At 42.3% G+C, this 14,949-nt stretch overlaps 1 protein-coding gene across 1 annotated transcript in view; it reads right to left on the bottom strand.

The window, feature by feature from the left end:
- FOXK1 (forkhead box K1) overlaps positions 1–7,681 on the bottom strand; it is a 21,872-nt gene extending 14,191 nt beyond the window's left edge. The window contains exons 1-2 of the mRNA XM_009890062.1: positions 7,650–7,681; positions 7,296–7,493 (exon numbers count right to left, since the gene is read on the bottom strand). Coding sequence (XP_009888364.1) covers positions 7,296–7,493; positions 7,650–7,681 — 230 coding nt within the window. The remainder of the gene's footprint in view (positions 1–7,295; positions 7,494–7,649) is intronic.
- Positions 7,682–14,949: the final 7,268 nt, after the last annotated feature.

The raw sequence follows: 14,949 nt of genomic DNA, 5'->3' as shown, positions 1-14,949 counted from the left end.
CCTGTTTGTGCTATAAAACAAAAATAAGAGTGCAGACAGTGATTATGATTTGTTAGATACTAATATTGCATCAATACTTGGAGATAACTTGATCCATTTTGATACTATAACCTTCTACTACTGAGAAAAGCACAGCTAGGTTTGCAATTTCATCCAGCTCACAGATATCCTAATTCACTGCTGTGATCCATGCTTACTGTCCATGCAGGCTATCTTAGCATACAAGCAATCCAAGCTAATTTGGGTTAAGCTTGTCCGTTATGGAAGAGTGCATTCTGGAGACGAGGCAAGTGTTTTACACCACTGAAAGAGACACAGAGCACATAAGCAAACCAGCTGCAGTTACCTACACTCTTAACCCTGTGGCACCATAGTTAACACCCCAAGTCCCAGAGATCTTTGATATCCACTAAGGATTCAGCATCTCAACTTGAAACACTGACTACAGGCAGCCACTGAGCCGCAGTTCCCCAAATGCCACACTGAGACTCAGCTTTAGAATCAGACTACAACCATGTGCTGAATCACATTGGTCCTTTGAAGCGCGTTTTCCGCTTAATACTTAACCCTTCTTCAGCTGGAAGGCCAGGAAGGTGAGTACTGAACGGAGTGTCTGCAATACATTCACCCGTGTAATGGGCAGAATGCCTTTTAAACACAGGGCTTACTTCTGGCTATTGAGAACGTCAGAGGTCTTGTAGCATCATGATTCACTTTCAACTCCTGCCAACAAGAATCTAGCCTCTTAAGCTCACAGCACTTTCTAGCCCCAATTAAGTCTTTAAACACTAGCTATTGGAGATGCACAACTTACTGCATTTCTGGAACGTCCAAAATCAGCTTGCTTTAACTAAAGAATCGGTGTGTGAAAATAGGATGCACCACCGTGTGCATGGTGTGTCCACACCCACCCGCTGTGTGTTGCTTGTCTCTTCTCATTTCAAAAGAGAAGGATGCAGCAGATCCAGAGAAGATACTGATGGGGATAACTAGCACGATCAGAGATAGGGAATGGATTCCATACAGTAAACAAACAGTTTAAGACAGAAGCTGAGGTGCAAGGTGACAGAGCCTATAAAAATAAAGGCAAGAGAAGGCGTTCAGCTCCTGTGCTCTTCCAATAGAGGATCTAGCGAACATAAAACGAAAGTAAGCAGCAAGTCCAAAACAAGAGAAAGTGCTTCTATGTTTGTAATTACGCTATGGAATGGCACACTGTAAGACAGGGCTGATGCTAAAAGTCTATGTGAATACAGAAGGCCATTATACAAGTTCTTGAGGAAAGGAGGAAGACAAGGAATCCATCAGGGGCTTTATTCTACAGATGGTCAGGAAGTCCCTGCTCTGAGGGAGCCTCTGATCCAAGAAAATGGTGGAGGCAGACTGCACGTGAGTTAGCATTACTGTATTTTTCCTGTGTTCTTATGTTACCCCAAAGGTACCCGTCTGAGGGCCAGAAGGATCTGTTGCCTGAGCACATATAGCAATTCTTATGTACAAATCTCCAGACCCTCTCGATACCAGCCCCATTTTACAGACTGGCAGAAAAATATATAAAAATGAAGCAATAAGTGGTTAAATGATTTATTTATGGTCATATTACAAGTCTATGAACAAGCTGGGAACAGAAACACTCCCAAACTCCAGTGCCAATTTCCCCAGAAGGAGGGGCAGTACGAGAATGCAGGAAAGCTATTACTTAATTTCATTCTTTTCTGCAAGAAAGAGATTTGTAGGGATCAAGCTATTGAGACTTAATTTAAGCCAGGTGTATGGATAAAGAACCTAACCTCTCTATGACAAAGAGGAATGACTACCTGGGATCCCACATAAAATTATTCACCTGACTCGGAATCTGCATTGCTAAAGAGGAAAAAACCCATCCCTTCAACTTTGTGGTTTAGGATATGGTATGCATATGGGCAGTGCCTTTGAAAAATGCCTCAGTGCACATTTGTGAAGCAGGTACAAAAGACATAGCTGTGATAAGAGCTACAACCTTGCAACACTGCCAATATACCGATTCCTGCCTGAGTAGGCAATTCTTTCAAGCCCCTAGTGAGTACAAAAGGAGAATCCCAGTTTCTTAACAAAATCCTCCCCAGTCTCCTCTTCAAATGCAAATCAGAGGTGCGTTGCCCTGCATGTAAGAGCTATGGCTAGAGAAATGCCACAACCCCCAGACTATCCCTGTATTTCATTTCATAAGCCTTCAAAAAGGGGCACCAAAAATACAGGGACGCTTTTAAGTGCAATAAGCAACAATCAGGCCAAAGTACAGCACTTCGGCTTGCGAAACGAGCATTTCCACCATACACCAATCAGCAATAATGGGTGAGAATCCTCTGCTGCTGTCTCCTTTCCCGGCCTAGCCCCAAAAACATAACTCAAAGAAAGGCAAGTCCTTGCACGTTGCATGTTTCAGACAGGTTTCAGAAACAATCACAGGTGGTGAGACTGCCAAATGGAGGTAGATTTTGATGTGAAAGGAGAAATCTGAGAGCTACCCTGCCTACTTAACGCTGAAGAAAAACAAAGCTGCCGAACAAGCCACAGTGAGAGAAAGTTAGCTATCTGCAAAAGTTTAAATTCTTATTACTTGTCTCTGCTCCAGTGGTTCCCCTCTTCGAAAGGAAGTGAGCTTACTCCGACCGTGGACTCAGTGAACATTTTATACTGATCAGGGGAAGAGGAAGTGCTTGTGTAGCTGGTGACATCTGCAACCTTTCCTCCAGCACATGGCTTGGCACATCTCCTCTAGCACATGGTCCATTACCTGAATTAAACATGCGTAGGAACTCCCAAGCCCGGTATAGATTGTTGCTTTTCTTACATGATGTATATGCATCACACTAGTTGGCTTGTGGTTTGGAGACAAAGGTGATTAAAAATAATCACCGGTCTGTCCAATTGTGGGAGTTACCTGAGCTGTATATTCTGCCCGAATACAGGAAGTAATGGATAACTGAGACAACGTAAAAGAGGCAGCAAAAAACCTGCCTTGGAGCTCTTCACCAGCTTTTCAGTTAAATAGCTAATAGTGCTATAGGAAAAAGGAAAGCCTGAATGAAATGGAGCAGGCAATATTTACGCATCCTGTTCCAGTGAGTGAATGCATCCACTGAAGTCAGGGTTCATTCAGCTTCCCACTACATACCTTCAGAGGAAACGTGCAAGTTCAGATTAAACCCTAAGTGTTCCGAAACAGTGTTGTACAGCTGTCCTCCAGCCTATTAAAAAGCACTCCTTTTTTCCAAGCCGAGTCAGAATCAAAGCACAGCCAGCATTTGCACGTCTACTATAACATGGCTCTCACACACACACACACACACACACACACACACTCTTCTGTCATGCTTTACAGAATAAAAGCTCAATACATAATTTATCTACTACACACTCTTGGAAAGTAGTAATTACACTATACATGCATAAAAATCAGACAGTGAATTTAAACGACTTGTTAAAGGCCACAAAACAAGTTGGTGGCTAAGCCAAGATAACTGCAGTTCCCGGAGTGTAGGCCTCCGAGTAATCCACTATCAGAGAAAGCAACATGTTACTGAACTAATTTTGCCTAGCGAAAATAAGGAACAAAAGGAAATAACGTTTTAAAAATATAGTTTCTGAAACCATGGCAATTCAGCTTACATCTTCTGGTTTACTAATCAGGCTTATAAAACAAGAGATGCAGAAGGATACCGGCTGATTTTTCATTATTCGTACCATTAATTTCACTGTGAACTAGGTATTGACCCTTCCATCAATGGCTGAACATGGGCAGGCTCATTAAATACTAACAATTCTCTAAAATACAAATTTGAGTCCACACACAAACATGTACCAGTTTTGCTGTTAGCACAGAACCTCACCAGACACATTTCAAGCAGTGGCTCTCACAGGGCTCTAAGGGCTCTTCCTCCTACATGTCGAAGAATTTTTTTACTGATAAAGACTGTGTATATGAGCTAACTATCCATGCCCTTTCAGTGAAAAAACAAATAAGTACAAGACAAAGTGTTCAAGCCCACAGTCATTCAGAGATAAGCCAGAAGTAGCAGCTGTGAAATATGAATAATGATACTGACCTCCATAGTACAGCAGTTAGTATTTCTTTACTGTAGCTTTTTTTTTTTAAATATATATCAGTGAGAACATAATTGCTGTTTAGAATAGGGAAGCATGTACAGAGAAATAATTTCATTTTCATAAATACTAAAAAACCCGACCCTGAGGGGCAGTGCTGGAGTGAGATGTTATTTGGAAAACGAGTTAAGTTACTACTACAGGGTCATTAACACCAACTGGAAGATAATAAAAGGAAAACTAAAACTCCAACTCAGCACAACTTTGTGACCAGGAATAGGCTGCTACATCACACCTTGTCTCTGTGGATCTGTTTATAATCCAAGCACAAGCCACTCTGGGGACTAGATTACAACATATATATGGAATCATATTCATGTAGATATCGTGGACTAACATCAAAACCAGGCAAAGCTAAGTGTTTGTAGCACAGGCGAGGAACTTTGTGTCACCAGTAAGGATGTCACCGAAAGAGGATCGTCCAAGTGCAAGCTGCAGAATCTTAAAGCCATGTACTGAAAGCCTGTTCCCTCAACTCCTGAAATTGTGAATCAGTTCTATCTCCCAACAGGCAGAGCTGAATTTAACCAAACTACACATGGTTTTCACACAGCTTTTCAATGCCTCGAATCTACTGAGGAGAGATTTGGTGCTGCTCTGCCCTTCTTTACGTTGTGTAAAATGGCCAGGCTGCTTCTACCGATTTCTTAAAACCAGAGTGGCCTTTTCCTTTTTGGAACATGCAAGTCTGACTTTTTTAAAAGGAATTTTGAACTCAAAGCAGGAAGAAATAAGCCGTGCCTGCGTGTAAGCTTCACAGCATGCTGCCAACCAACATTTTCCCTTAAAGCTGTACCACAGCATTGGAAACACATCTACAAACGGCCCCTCCTGGAGATAAAACACCTAGCTAAGAAAACAGTGGACACATTTCTCCTTAGGAGTAAGCAGGAATCTTGCTTTGAAAGCTGCTGAGGGTGGCAGGTTTGGTTTTGTTTAACTAAAACTCATTCCCTCTCTAGGCGGTGCACTTCACAGAGGAAAAATAAATAGGCTAGAAAAAACCCCCAGAAGCTTGCAGGGGGAAAACCTGCAGGGAAGCAAGCTGCAATGTAAACAGGGAGGCAGAACAGGGCTGGGGGTCAGGAGGGCAGGGCTGGATCTGGCAGCGGGACCGCAGGTACAGCCCCTGCCCCACGCCGGGGCGGAGGCAGGAAAAGGGGGCCAGGAGCCACTTTCCAAAAAGGAAATTTCACCCTGCCCAGGATTTCCAAACTGCAATAATTTTCCATGGGCCAATCAGGGAGGAGCAAGGCAAACACACCAAATTAGGAAAGTAAATACTGGAAGGGGGAGAGGAAGGAGGAGGAGGAGGAGGAGAGCTCATGCAACCACCTCCCAAAGTCAGCGATGGGAAAGGGGTGTGGGTCCCACGCTGAGCCCCCGCCAGCCGTCCCAGAGCTGCCCTTGGGAAAGGGGAGAGGATACTGTGCCAGCCTCACCCACCACCGTGAAGCCACCAAGATAGCAGAGAGCTGCCCTAAAAGCCAGATGGCCAGAATGCATAGCTACATGCTCCCCGAAGAGCGTTCCCCTTCTCAGGCAGAAACACCCAAATCACTTCCCAAAGCGTGGCCCGCAGGGTACAAGAGCTGCAAGACCCTGTGGAGGGAGAGGGGAAGGGTGAAGGGGCTGAGCAGGGATGTTTACAAACGTGTCAGCCCCTCCTCTGCAAGAGGAACTCGGAAACGAAAGGGGTTTGGCAAGTGAAACCTCAGATGTCTTTTGAGGTTTTCTGAAGACTTGGCTGGATTAGCTTCTGCTCAAGACAAACGGATGCAATCATTAATCATCCTTAGTAAACACTCCGTTAGGGGCCGAGCACAATTCAACACTACTATTTCCACTTTCTCCTTATGCAAAAGAAACATTCTCGGGGAGTCAAATATCAGTTGCAGGCATATGCCAGAGTCAAAAGATACAGCCTCTGTTAGTAACACAAACCACACTGCTGCTTTGCGCAAGATGACTGAATGGAAACTAACTACCATATGTTGGCAAAGAAACCATCCCCCTCCCCTCCCAGCAACAAGCTTCATCTAAAAAGAGAAGGTTAAATATAAACTAAAAGCAGTGCCTGAACAGAGGACTAAAACCACAGCTACCTCCAGCCCCCTCTTTCTAGAATATCTGCACTGCACATCTGCGCAGCTCTGCAAGACCGGGGGAAAAACCCAAACAAGCGAGCGCCTCCAGATCTATGCAAAACCAAACTGGCTTCACTGTCACACCAAAGTCGTTCTCAGCCACATAAATTTGAATACTACTCACTGAATTAGTGCTAACTGTCAGAAGATGTTTGTGTATTATACCTTTTTACGAATGTACCGGGAAGAAAACAAACCAAAGGCCGTTACTACTACCAGGTACACTCTTGCTATTCTGAGGCCCGCGTGTTTTAAAACTAATACATCATCCTATACCATGAGTCTACTTTACTTTATAAAATTTATTGTACTTCAAGTAACAGCTTTAATGTTAAAGGAGATCACACTGCAGCTCCATAACATCAACTCTTTGCTGAGAAGAAAGAAAATATTCCAGACAGTAGCTTGATGTTCAGCTTATTTCTACTGCACATTCATGAATCAGATAATTTACAAAACAGGATACTCACACAGATGTACATTCAGATTGCTACAGCCCCTCAGTACATGGTCAGCATCCTACCCCCATTTCCTTCTATTCCCAGGAAACCACACGCCAATGGCCACACTAGTCCCTAACTTCAGATAACACCGGCACCACCCAGCAACAACAGAATATTATTGAGATAAAAATAAAAGGGGCAGTCCTAACATAGAAAATATTTGCCTGCTTTGTTTTCTCCATGCATATAGGTAGCTCTTGATGGATATTTCTAAATCCACTGCCAAAGATAAGAGTAGTAACTCTACAGTGTGAAACTAACACTCAAGTTCCCCCCCATAAATCCTTTAACCTCTTAAACAAAACCCTTGTGCCCTACTTCCAGCCACCATAACACAATTTTTAGCTGTCTTCCACCATTTTGAACATCAGATATTTAACTAGTTATTTTTAAAGGGGCTTTTCCTGCCCCAAATATACCAAAAAAACCAGGGCTGACAGACTGGTGTCAGAGAACACAGAGTTTCCAGAAAGCACACTTTGGATAGTTAACATCTTACCTGATAGTGCCTGTGGGGGACGGGAGGGGACTGACCACGCTCCGGAGATCCGGCTCCGGGATGTGGATCTTCAGAGGCGATATTTGAGGGTAAAGTGGCCGAAGGGGAGGCGACGAGGCTTCCTCTTTTACTTCCTCTTTATGGTACAAAGATGTGAACTGGATCTTTATAACCGTGCTAGGGAATCGGAAAGTACACCTGTAAGGGAAAGAAAGGGAAAAGTCAGTTTCACACACAATAGTAAACATATTTAAGTGTTCTTGTATGCAAATGGTGAATCATTAATTCATTCATAGCACAGAAGTCCACCATTCTCTGTAACATCTTTCTGCCCGGTGTCCTGGGCAGAATTACCGATCATTCATAAATCCCCGTAAATGTATCATATTGTATCATGTATCACCTAGTGATTAGAGGCAAGCTGGAGGTTCGGGTAAGTTAAGTGATTTCCCCAAGGCCATGTATTCGATCAATGACTAAGCAAGATGCAGAACTATAATGACAAACTCTTGGGTTCCTGCTACATCAAGGACTAGGATTTATCTTTTATTAGCTCCTTGCACATAAGTCAGGAAGACAGAAGTTACTAGAAAGTATCAAACCACAAACAACAGGGAGCAAAGAGCCATAAAGTCCAGGCAGAGCAACAAACACCCTCCAGGTAAGACCAGTCAGCACTATTTAAAGACTGGCCTCTACATACTGTATAACTAATACCCATTTATATCTCTGCACGTGATGCTAAAGGATCATCTAGCAGGTTCCAGATTAAAATACATTCATTTAGAAGTGCCTCCTTTTAGACAGCATGGGTTATAGCTAACAGGGTCGGAACAGTGCCCCGGCAAGCCCACGGAGCCCCATTTGTTCTCTAAATAACTCTTCTTTCCAATTGTTATTTAGGGGAGGGGTGTGGGGGGGGAAATCACACATCTACAAGTGTAGCCTTTCAGAGACGCTGGGAAATTCAAAAGGAAATAAGCACTGACATTTTCCATATTTGAACAGAAAGCTTTCTAATTTATAGTGTCTGCAATAGGCACAGGGCTGTAAGAGCGAGTGTTCTGCAATTCTTCTTATTGCGCTTTAATTAGACAATAATGTGCAATCAATACAAGCTTTCCAGGGATCATTTCACTGATAGTAAGGTTAAAGCAGCAGGAAATAAAAACCAGGTTTCACCGTGGGAAAGGCCAGCAGAGCACAGTAATTGTGCTGGCTTCCAGCATCTTGCCTATAGAAGGAAATGAAGGGACTCGGGCAGTGTTGCTCCAGCACTGTAAGTGCTGGTGTAGGCTGAACATAATTCTTTTAACCACTGCATTATTGAATCCTGCCAGGTAACAGAACAAAGTGGCAGGCACGTAAATCTGTAATTGCGACCACCTTATCTTAATGCTGCTATCCATGGAAATGCAGAGAAACATCCTATCACAGCTCTAAAAACATATTCTCTTTGCTCTTGATTCTTCCGCACACACTAGTTCTGCTGTAAGGTAATATTCAGAAACCTGCCAGGAAGAGTGCAAAATTATCATTCAGGCATGGGAAGCTCATTCCCATCTCCCAACTCACTTCTCAAATGAGCTGGCTCAGCATTCAGCCGTTTGGACTCACTGCGGCTCTACTACGTACAACAGGAGTTTGCATTGCATCTAATTCACTTCAGAGGTCCAGCCACCTGCGCTCATTAATGCATTAAATAAGAACATCATTGCTGGCAATGCAGCGTAATCGTGTTTGTCTAACCCTTCTAAACATTGTTTCCTGCAGACTCAATAAAAATGCACAGTTCAAAATCGCAGAGTGTCCGTGCCTTGCCATGTCTGCCGGCAGCAGGCGTGCAGCTTACTGAGATGAACCCAAAAGGCGGCTGTTGAACCACTACTCTGGATTTTAAGCTTTCGTACTGCTACATAGATTTGCTTATAGAAAAAAGCAGAGAATGCAACGAGCATCACGTGGACTAAGGCTCAATACCAGTATGAGCAAAACCTCATCATTTCTCAAGCCCTTAGCAGGGAAAAGCTGAGCTTTTTTTCTCAGAGCAATGGAATTCTCTGCTGTAACGCCAGGTGCTCGGCATTTTTCAACATCCGAGTCAGGGACAAATCAGTCCTTGTTTAACAGTGTTCAGTGCAATCCCAAGCTGCTGCCGATCTCAACGGGCCTGACTGCACAGAGCCCTAAGGCAGCGTTGCAGCACTGTCGAGGGCAGATCCCCACTGCAGCTTCACAGCAGTAAGGAGCTCTACCCCACTGCCACTTAAGTCTTCCTTTTCAGAAGGACCCAGTAGTGCAAGATCCACATCTCCTACACATTAATGCTTCCAGGTGATGGTGCAACTAACTCCTCAACTCCACTGTACTTGCTGATGTTAGATAATGTTAGATACGATATGTTAGTTGATACCTGCACCCAAAACACCGTGAGGCAGTCCCATCAGTCTGTAAGTATGGACAATCTTAACAAAATGTGTTACTTTTCCAAAATCATGAGTCAACCTGAAATATGAAGTCTAAATGATCCCTGTAAACAAGCGCTGAAAAGCCCCATCTAACATTGCTTTTCCTTGAGAGCCTCCCCAAAGCTATCCGATTCAGCCACGTGACTTACCCGCAATCTCAGACTGGAACAAGGGAAGAGAATCAGAAAGGCTGGGCTGACTACATAAGCAAACAATTTGTTGGCTGCTGTGATTTCTTTTTTAGAAAGACAGAACAGAAACAGAACCCAGGACATACAACTAGTTTTCACACGTTATGCTGGCTAGCACGTACATGGCCATTTTCTAAGGAACCAGTCCCAGAAAAATCAGAGAGTGGATATATGCTGGAGTGCTCACGGCTTTAGAAGGCTTCTGCAGCCTGGTCTATGCTGGCACTGCCTGCAAAGCCAAGGTGGGGGTAATTTATCCAAATGGATGCTTTTACTGCTGTAAAAACCTGGGACCCAAGAAATGGAAATGCAATGGAAAATAGATGGTAAATTCCTGCAGAACTCCTCCCCTCCCTCAGGGATGAGAAAGTGCCTGGGATTGATGTTACTGTTCCAGTCCTTATCATGACCACCACAGTAATGCAAAGAGTGACAAAGCACAGCCCAAGACACTGCTTCAAATCAGCATACACCCACCAATGCTGGGGACCTGTGTCAACGAGAAATCGGAAAAGATGATTTCTGAATCAGCTTGTCACAGGAAGATCACTTTTCATTACACTAAACCTGAATGCAGTTTTAATGAGCTTTTCTAATTGTTCCCTTAATTAACCTCTTTCCGACCAAAAGAGGATAAACTCAAATTATATCAGGCAGTCCTATTTAGGAGTGAGGCCCATTAGGGCAGGATTTAAGCATGTGAGAATTAGACTTCTACAGATGACAGGCAGCCCAAGCTGAACTTAAGACTGCCGTATATATTTCAAGTTATTTAAACTGAGTTATACCGTTTGATCCATGCTGCATGATTCCTATCAAAGATGCACAGCAATTACTACTACTGCTTAACATTTCCATCATGAGAAAAAGATCAATCTGAAAGCACAGATTAGACTCAACATAAAAAGCATAATGAAGTTAACTGGTATTTCCAAGGGTGCCCAAGAGGCAACTCTTCAGCACCTCTGAAATTTCCAGCTGATTACAGGGGGTAAATTAATGATCTGCAAAATTTCTTGATCTTGTTACACGCAGGAAGCAACCTGCTTCAATTCAAAAACTGCTGAGTTTTACTCGAGAACCTGGCTACAGAGAGGTACATCCTGCAATCCAGGGCCATATAAACCATACATATTGTACTCATACACAATTATAGTATGTTGCATACATCTCAATTCCTTGTGGGAAAGGATTCCTATTTCTCTAGGATGCCTTGCAGGGCAGTGAGAATAGAAAGCTTTTTTTAGTTTGTGTTAAAACTGAAAATACAAACACACACCCAAACCTCCATAAACTGCCAAGAAACAATTCTTGCCTTATGAGATTACAGGCAGGAGAAAGTCAAAGAAAATGGATTGCTGGCTCCCTGCTGCATGCTTCAGTTCACAGACTTCACAGCACTCGCTGAATGCATGCTATATATACATTGGAGACTGAGGGGAGGAGAAGGACTGCACATGCCACACATGGTTACAGTGCTATAAAAGACGTTGCTAGATTTTTCGCTGGTTCATTTGTTTTAAATAACACAGATTTTCCAAAAGTTTCCTGGATGAGCTCCTCACACTGACAGCACAGCACCCACGCTATTAGGCGTCCTTCCCTGTGGTGAACCAGTGACAGTGACCACAAGCATTTCATCTACGTAAGGTCTGAAAATAAAGTGCTCGGGAACACTAGACTTTACATGAACAGTCACCCCAAAGCAGACTTCAGGAAAAATGGTTAGGTAAAAAAACCCAAGAAAACGACTCCATACCCTGCATGACTATAAAAAGCAGATATATTCTCCCACTCCTCAAAGCACCTTTTACTCACAGATGCAAAGAAAACTGCAGTGCATTTGCCAAAACATAGTACCAGCTTCAATAGAGGCTATTACCGTCACCGATTTCTTTGTTAGAGCACCTCGAGTGCTGTTCAACACCAAATGACTTCTGCTAAGATCTGCTGCACAGCAGCAAGAAAAGGCTATTTAAAGATGTTTAAAGGAGACAGGAAACTGTGCTGGATTTATGTTTTTACATTTACACTGTGGAAAAGCACAGGGACAAAATGGAGAAGACAAATCATGAAAAAGCCAAGGTGAAACATACATATAAAAACATATATATACAAAAATGTATATATAAAACCTGGGATGATATTTATATATATTATGTAATATATCTATAAATGTAACATAAAATATCATATGTTATGTCATATATATAAACATCATTCCAGTTTATTATGCAAGAGGGAATAACCAGAAAAGTAAGTTGGAAGACTGTTACACATTAGTTGTCATCAAGTTGGTACTATCTTTGTCTATTTTATCTTGCCATAATTTATGAAATCCTGTTATTCCTGAATGTTGCAGGTACAAATGCACCAGTAGCATCTGTTCTACAACAGCGCCGAGATGCAGGTTGAGCAAGGAACATGTTATGAAATGCTTTGTTAAAAATAACACTTTTCACAATTTGAATCAGAACAGTAACACACTCCTGAGGTTTTATTTAAAAAACTTAGTTAAACATGATTGTCTCCCTGTGCTGCAACTGCCATTTGTTTTTAAACTTGCAGATACTGTTACCACACCACTAACTCTCAGTATCTAAATCTTTCTCTCTGCCACATGATGCGAGGGGACAGTAGCCCAATTCTTAAGGATGAGGCAGTCATCTCTACAATCAGTAAATTCCTTGGATTCAGCAAACACAGACAGCCAGAGCTTTAGTCACAGAAGCACATGTTGTGATAAAACAGAACTATGTCACTGCTAGCTAAAGTTTGACCAAGGATGCTTACAAAAACCCTCCTAAAAGAGAAAAAAAAAATCCCAAACGAGCCCCACACAACAGCTGTCACTCTGTCCCCTGCAACTTCTCTGAAAGCAATTTCGTTTTTGCATCAATTACATATAATTCACCCGGCAGCATACGGTATTATTCCCATGCACAAAGCTCCAAAACCGTGTTGGGTTTCTCAGCTCAAGTGAGAATTTGCCCTCAGTCGTCTGTGTCAGGCTATTACCATTACCAGTTACTTCCAGGTACCTGACATGACTTTACTGGAGGGCAAGGTGGATACTTCTTACCCTTTCAGTCAATGTGTAGGATAAATACCAAAATTTCAGGCCACGATCAGTGTGCAGGTACTGTACATAGGAGCCGTTACAGTGAAGTGCCCCTATTACCTCCTGTGACTAATTTTCTTCGTCTTCTGTAATCAGCTAAGGAAAGAACCACATGCCCGCATCTATGAAAATCAAGTTCCCATTAAGTCATAAATCCACTCCCTATTCCCATAATACTTTGAAGCAGTCTGACAGGAGGTGCCTTGGACAACATAAAAGACTCACTGGGAAAGTTTAGGCACCGGTGCACCCAATATCAAAATAAATTTGGTTAGAAAAAGATAAGAGTTTGCTTCACTTAACTGTATCTAAGCCCTGAAGGTCTGCCCATGGAGAGATAAACAAACTGAGACAAGAACAACGACCTCAGATTCAGATTTCTTCAAAAACAAGGCTCTGATAATTGCTGTGACCACTGCAAAACAGCTGAACTGGGGACATATATTGACCAAGATTTGTTGCTTTGTGATGCCGCACTCTGCCCCGGGGACAGCAATGCTCTTCGAAACTTCAGCTTTCCTACAGCAAGCTTCACTGCATTACCCAGCACAAAACAAAACACTTCAACTGCAAAATATTTAGAAGGGTTACCCCCATTTCAGTAACTAAAAGAACCAAATCAATTTTCTCCATCTTCACAAAAATAAACTAGACCCTTACTCCCCGCTGGGAATAATCATCAGAAGTATTGTGCTCAACATTATTATTTTGCTCGAACTACAGCTCTCTGAAGCAGCAAGGTAGGCAAAAACATGAGTAGCAAAACCACCTTTCAAACACAAGTGAATTAAAATGAATATTAGTTTGAATGAATGTCATAAAACCGTACAACAAGCTCTGAAAGCTGTCTGAGCTGTCATGGGAGATTAGGTACTATTCACCCCTCCTTTATAATAAAATAATAATAATAAAATCATCCAACATTTCCTGTTCCACTCCCTACCCTAGAATTTTTTTCCCCCTAAATATCGCTTTGTAAGCAATACCAATAAGAAACCAGTTATATCATCCACTTGGCTAGTGCTACCTGCATTCCAAATGAAAAAGTTAATTGCACCGACAGTACAGAAAGACTTCTGGAGGAACAAAGACAAACACATTTTATTCTCTTAAGTCTAAATATAAATTATAAACCAAGCATGTACCTATCACCATGGCAATTTAAGAGTCATTATAATTCTTTTCTTTACACATCTCTTTAGACTAGAGGACAGAGGCAGCATAACTGCCAGGTTTTTAAGAGTGTTTGGTTCACTGTGGAAGTTACCAGTCTTACAGTAATGAGTTTTCAGCATTTGCTATTTCCCTTTCAATTGCTCTACCCATCTGCCAGATTTAACACAGCAATCTACTGAAGGCCTACCCATAATGTCCTTCATCAAACAGACAACAGGGAAATACCTGTAACGTGATGGTGGGTAAAATAATTTGTTGCATTCAAGAAGAGACAAGCAAAGGGTCTGAAAGTAAATGGTGAAGCCCCAAACCCGCAATTGTTCTTCCTGGAATGAATCAACTCAATCTGAAGACAAGCAAGACAAGCACATTGCCAGACAGCAGCAGGACAAGGAAATAAACTGCAGAATTCCCTGCAAAAACACCTCTGACTTTATCCACTATTGTTAGAGGAAAAGCTATAAAAAGTCACTGTTCATGTTTTTAACATAACTGGAGGAAAAGTAGACTTAGAAAGCACTGAGATTATCTGCAAACAAAGGAGTATAGTGAACTCCATCACTGCTGAAAAGAGAGCAACCCATTGAAATGTTTGTCATAATTATTCTGTCAGTTTACATCAGGAGGACTGGTTTCTAACCTCACAGTTACCCTCAGCTCACAAATCACTTGCCTTGCATGCTTTTTAAGACAATTTA

The sequence above is a fragment of the Charadrius vociferus genome, unplaced genomic scaffold, assembly GCF_000708025.1.
Source record: "Charadrius vociferus isolate BGI_N301 unplaced genomic scaffold, ASM70802v2 scaffold18, whole genome shotgun sequence".
In the NCBI taxonomy this organism is placed as follows: Eukaryota; Metazoa; Chordata; class Aves; order Charadriiformes; family Charadriidae; genus Charadrius; species Charadrius vociferus.
This window is presented reverse-complemented; position numbering and strand designations above follow the sequence as displayed.